This window comes from Saccostrea cucullata, unplaced genomic scaffold, assembly GCF_032062105.1.
Source record: "Saccostrea cucullata isolate Sc308-1 unplaced genomic scaffold, CSIRO_AGI_Scuc_v1 ctg1403, whole genome shotgun sequence".
NCBI classification, from domain to species: domain Eukaryota; kingdom Metazoa; phylum Mollusca; class Bivalvia; order Ostreida; family Ostreidae; genus Saccostrea; species Saccostrea cuccullata.
In genome coordinates this window covers 10,001-16,006 of record NW_026923837.1, presented here as the reverse complement: position 1 = coordinate 16,006, position 6,006 = coordinate 10,001, and the positions used below count along the sequence as shown (strand labels likewise).

Below are 6,006 nucleotides of genomic sequence, written 5' to 3'. Positions count from 1 at the left end.
TGACAAATTCTAAGTATCTTTGTTGTCAAATTTTGCGCAAATAGGTATTGCATCTCAAAGTCAATAGTATTTACTTGGTTTTAGACATATGGACAAGAGGCCTGGGTTTTGCTTGCAGTGATAATTCTGAAGAAAACAATCATCAATAACCAAGGTAAAAAGATATACAGAATTCAAAATAAACTTTTACAGATTTCAAGTCAGCACACCCTTGATTACAAACTTTGGATATAAAAACACAAACACATGCTCAAATTTCATACTGTCATTTGTTCAACATTCACTCTCACATGTGAAAAGTACTCTACAATGTTACATTTATGTACGATCAAATGGACGCAATTTATGAAGGTGTCTTTTTCTTAATGTGATTTAAGATTTGTATGTCAGCTTTTCTTATAACTGTGTTCTTTAATGTGTGTTTTCAGCGCTGGGATTGTCTTCATCTCTTTTTTGCATACATGGCACCTAAAAATAATTCAAATATACTAAAAGCATGAAAATTATATATGGTGAAGCCGATTTTTGTTCTTTTTCAATAGTGGTATACTTCCCAAATCTTTCCTAGCATACTATATCAATTTTTTTAAAAACCCTCTGAATGAAATACGCTTTCAGTTCATAGAAAGTGAAACAAGAGGCCCAAGGGCCTTGAATCGCTCTTCTGATAAATTGTACATCCTATCACTTGTATTCGAAGCCTCTAACCCTAAGTATCCTAAGACCAAAGTTGCATCACCTGACAAAGTTTGAAGATTCTAAGCCAATTAGGACTACTTCTTGGTCTACATTCTTGGAAAACCCAAAATGCATCAACTGACAGTTTGATTATTCTAAGCCAATAAATACCTAAGATACTTAAATATAGCTATAAAATGTCGAAAATAGGTCACTGTGACCTACTTTTTTGTCGACATTCTCCCAAAACCCAAGATGCATCAACTGACAAAGATTGATGATTCTAAGCCAATAAGTACCGGAGATACTTAAATATAGCCATAAAATGTCAAAAGTAGGTCACCGTGACCTACATTTTAGTCAAAATTTTTCAGAGTCCCAAGATGCATCTGCTGACTAAGTTTGATAATTCTAAGCCAATAAATACCTGAGATATTCAAAAGTAGGTCATCGTGACCTACTTTTTGGTCGATATTCTCTGAAAACCCAAGATGCATCAAACTGACAAAGTATGATGATTCTAAACCGATAAGTACTGGAGATACTTAATTATAGCCATAAAATGTCGAAAGTAGGTCACTGTGACCTACTTTTTGGTCGTCACTCTCCGAAAACCCAAGATGCATCAACTGACAAAGTTTGATGATTCTAAGCCAATAAGTACTGGAGATACTTAAATATAGCCATAAAATGTCAAAAGTAGGTCACCGTGACCTACATTTTAGTCAACACTTTTTAGAGTCCCAATATGTATCTGCTGACTAAGTTTGATAATTCTAAGCCAATAAATACCTGAGATATTCAAAAGTAGGTCATCGTGACCTACTTTTTGGTCGACATTCTCTGAAAACCCAAGATGCATCAACTGACAAAGTATGATGATTCTAAACCAATAAGTACTGGAGATACTTAAATATAGCCATAAAATGTCGAAAGTAGGTCACAGTGACCTAATTTTTGGTCGTCACTCTCCGAAACCCAAGATGCATTAACTCACAAAGTTTGATGATTCTAAGCCAATAAATACCTAAGATACATAAATATAGCCATAAAATGCTAAAAGTAGGTCACCGTGACCTACTTTTTGGTCGATATTCTCCGAAAACCCAAGATGCATCAACTGACAAAGTATGATGATTCTAAGCCAATAAGTACCGGAGATACTTAAATATAGCCATAAAATGTCGAAAGTAGGTCACCGTGACCTAATTTTTGGTCGTCACTCTCCAAAACCCAAGATGCATCAACTCACAAAGTTTGATGATTCTAAGCCAATAAATACCTAAGATACTTAAATATAGCCATAAAATGTCGAAAGTAGGTCACCGTGACCTACATTTTGTTCAACATTTTTCAGAGTCCCAAGATGCATCTCCTGACCAAGTTTGATGATTTTTGGTCTGAAGGTAATCAAAATATGCCTTTTAAACAATTTGAAAACATATGCCTGCAAAATTCTAAAAGTAGGTCACAGTGACCTACTTTTTCTAACATACGTTTTATGGTCCGAAGATGCAGCAACTTACAAGATTTGATGATTCTAACCCTTTCAGTGCCTGAAATAATTGGATTAAATGTTTTAAAAAGGATAAGTCATAAAGTTCAAAAAGTAGGTCACGGTGACCTACTTTTAAGTTGACGTTGTTTAAGGACCCAAGATGCATCATCTGACTAAGTTTGGTGATCATAGGCCTTAAAGTGTCCAAAATATGTCTTCAAATCAATTTGAAAACAAATGCCTGCAAAATTAAAAAAGTAGGTCACCGTGACCTACTTTTGAGTTAACATGATGTGAAGTCCTAAGATGCATCAACTTAGAAGATTTGATGATCCTAGTCCTTATAGTAAGCAAAATATAAACATTTTTATTAATTGTAAATTTAGGTCAACTTTAAAGTGACCTTGAGACCACGCCCTTTGCCCCAGGGTCATGCCTTGAACAATTTTTAATCTTCAACATATCCTGATCCTTGTATGTAAGTTTGGTGAAAATCTGCCTGGTGGTTCTGGAGAAGAAGATTTTTTAGCAACTAGTACTTTTGGTTTTGTTTTCCTAATTATCTCCCCTTGTTTTAGGGTACCGACCCTTATTTTAATACAAATGGTAGCCCTTGGGCCAAGGATACCCTGTGACAAATTTGGTACTGATTGGCCAAAGGGTTCTTGAGTTATGGCCCATATTCTAAAAAGTTAACGCACACCGCACAACGCACAAATGGCCATAGCATTAGCTCTTTGAGCCTTTGGCTCAGAAGAGCTAAAAAGAGAGTACACTGTTTAAGTATTTAATATTAGATAGGAAAGCTTTTCTTATATGTGTTCAATAAGGGATTTTTCTTGATTCACTGATAGAAAAATTATGAAAAAATAATTAATGAAAGAAAACACAGATTATAATTAATAAATAAAATGGTTTTTCGTCTTCAAAAACATATTCATTTTAAGCAATCAAATTTAATTGAATTTTTCAATTTTAGAACGTAAATTATGTGAGGCAACTTGATTAAATATTTCCTTTTGATAAGGACTAGAAAACAAGAGGCCCATGGGCCACATCGCTCACCTGAGAAGCTTTGACCATTCTGTTCTTTATCAGATTCCCCCTATAAATACATATTGCGACCTCACCCTACCCTACTGATCATAATTTAGACATTTTGAAATCTACACTACCACAGGATGCTTCCATGTGCACATAAGTTTCATCTTTTCTGGCCTAGTGGTTCTTGAGAAGAAGATTTTCATATATATTTCTATGTAAAACTTTGATTCCCCGTTGTGGCCCCGCCCTACCCCCGGGGGTCATGATTTGAACTATTTAGAATCTACACTACCCCAGGATGCTTCCACATAAGTTTCATATTTTCTGGCCCAGTGGTTCTTGAGAGGAAGATTTTCAAAGATTTTCATATATATTTCTATGTAAAACTTTGATTCCCCGTTGTGGCCCAGCCCTACCCCCAGGGGTCACGATTTGAATAATTTAGAATCTACACTACCCAAAGATGCTTCCACATAAGTTTCAGCTTCTCTGGCCCAGTGGTTCTTGAGAAGAAGATTTTCAAAGATTTTTCCTATATATTTCTATGTAAAATTTTGATTCCCAATTGTGGCCCCGCCCTACCCTCGGGGGTCATGATTTGTATAATTTAGAATTTACACTATCCCAGTATGCTTCCACATAAGTTTCAGCTTCTCTGGTCCAGTGGTTCTTGAGAAGAAGATTTTTTAATGACCCAACCCTATTTTTGTCTTTTCTTGATTACCTCCCCTTTTGAGGGGACTTGGCCCTTCATTTTAACAATTTAAATTCCTCTTCATCCAAGGATGCCTTGTACCAAGTTTGGTTAAAATTGGCCCAGTGGTTCTTGAGAAAAAGTCGAAAATGTGAAAAGTTTACAGACAGACAGACAGACGGACAGCTAGACGGACGGACGACGGACAAAATGAGATCAGAAAAGCTCACTAGAGCCTTCGACTCAGTTGAGCTAAAAACAGCTTTTTTGGAATGAGGACTAAAAAGAGTTCTTTATGGTATACACGTATAACTTATGAAACAGAGTAACAAAAAAAAAAATACATTACATATATAGTAATGTCCATAAAAGATGTATGGTTTAATTGCTTTATCGTCATATTTAGTAGTCCTGTCTAACTTTTTTAAACAGTGAGTTTTCCAACGGTTATATGTTTAATATTATATCTATTTTATGATGTTTTGTGTTGAACACAATCCTAAAAATCAATCATATTTTGTTTTATTACATATCGTTTGATTACATTTTGTGTTGTCCTCAACGCAAAAAATACAAAACATAACAGCAAAAAAGTATGTTATCTCACTTTGTATTAATCCCAACACAAAATGTAATAATGCAAAATGTAATAATCTATAAAATAATCTATAAATATTACATTTTGTCTGATTACATTCTGCATTGATCTAAACACAAAATGTAATAATGCTATTACTGTAACATTTTGTGTTGTTATTATATATTGCTTTCTGATCAAACAATGCACTATAATTTCATCCTGTAAAAGACAAGTATATAACATAAACATGAAACCACCAAAATGCTGTACAAACAATTTATCAAAAATCAACCCATAATTTTTTATGAAAAAGTCACTAAGAAAAATGCTTTGTTCATGTCTAAAGATTGACACTGAAATTAATCAGCATCAAAATCTTCCTCAATCTTCCAGTTTTTGCAACAAAAATTGTATTTACTCTACCTGAGGTCTTTCTTCAACAGTTCCTGTGAAGCAGAAACATCTTTAACAACCTTCCCATTCTCCTCAAGTTCTTTTATAATTTCTAAAATTTGGGTAAAAAGGAAGTTTTTAATGTATTGTTTTTAAGCACATCAGATCTGGTTATCATGAACTGATGGGACCGAGAATAAACCTCCAGATATCCATGAATTCGAGATATTGAGGTTAAAACACAAGATATTAAAGACACTGTGTTCCACTTAAAGAATTTATAGAGAGGAATGATTCATTTGTTGTCTCCATGCATGTTTGAAAAAGTAAAATATCTTAATATGTATACCTTCTGAGTCTACGAAATACTCTGTTGTGAAGGAATTCCAATGTTTTTTGTTCTTCAGACAGGGGCTGTCAAAATCTTGGCTGATCACATGTAAATGAAGCTGACTAAGACAAAAAAATATAATTCTAAAATCTCAAATTGAAAAAATCATGAAATTATTCAGCTATTCAGAAATAAGTTGATAAAACCATATTAATAATTTAAATTTAATAATTTACTCATGTCTATGGATTTTCTGGTTGCCTGATCCTGACAAGAATCACATGGCCTGTGTGACCTGTTTATAGGGAATCTTATCCCACCTCTACTATGTTTGTATTGTTTCAAAAGACTTTTGAGTTATATTACTCTTGGTTACATTTTATCTCTTTATTTGATACACAATGATATACTCAAGAATACACCCATATCTGAGCTGAAGAAGTCAACTTCTCTGGGATAGGAAATTCAGAAAGATATGTGTGCAGAATTGTTTCTGCATTAAAGAGTTTCAGTTTAGCTACTTAATTACTAAATAACTTACCTCATACTTGGCACAGAATGGTATCCCAAACGAAACTTCAAATTTGCATCTGACCTATGACCAATCAGTAGTTTAATATTAATGAAGTTAAGTATTCAAATGTCACATAAGTTCTACCCAGTTGTTCAGAAGACATTTTGTTTCAGTATCTATTTTATAAACAATGTGGTCTTAACTTCTTTTTCTGTTTATTATTGATAAATAAATTAAATTGCCATTATTGCAAATGCTGCTACCAAACATAAAC

General features: G+C 33.8%; 1 protein-coding gene across 1 annotated transcript in view; it reads right to left on the bottom strand.

Moving 5' to 3' along the window:
* Positions 1-6,006, bottom strand: part of LOC134265041 (aprataxin-like) — a 10,743-nt gene continuing 4,737 nt past the window's right edge. Inside the window, exons 3-6 of the mRNA XM_062747289.1 lie at positions 5,760-5,813; positions 5,237-5,340; positions 4,918-4,999; positions 1-468 (exon numbers count right to left, since the gene is read on the bottom strand). Of these exons, the coding sequence (XP_062603273.1) occupies positions 387-468; positions 4,918-4,999; positions 5,237-5,340; positions 5,760-5,813 (322 nt within the window). The 3' untranslated portion in view covers positions 1-386. The remainder of the gene's footprint in view (positions 469-4,917; positions 5,000-5,236; positions 5,341-5,759; positions 5,814-6,006) is intronic.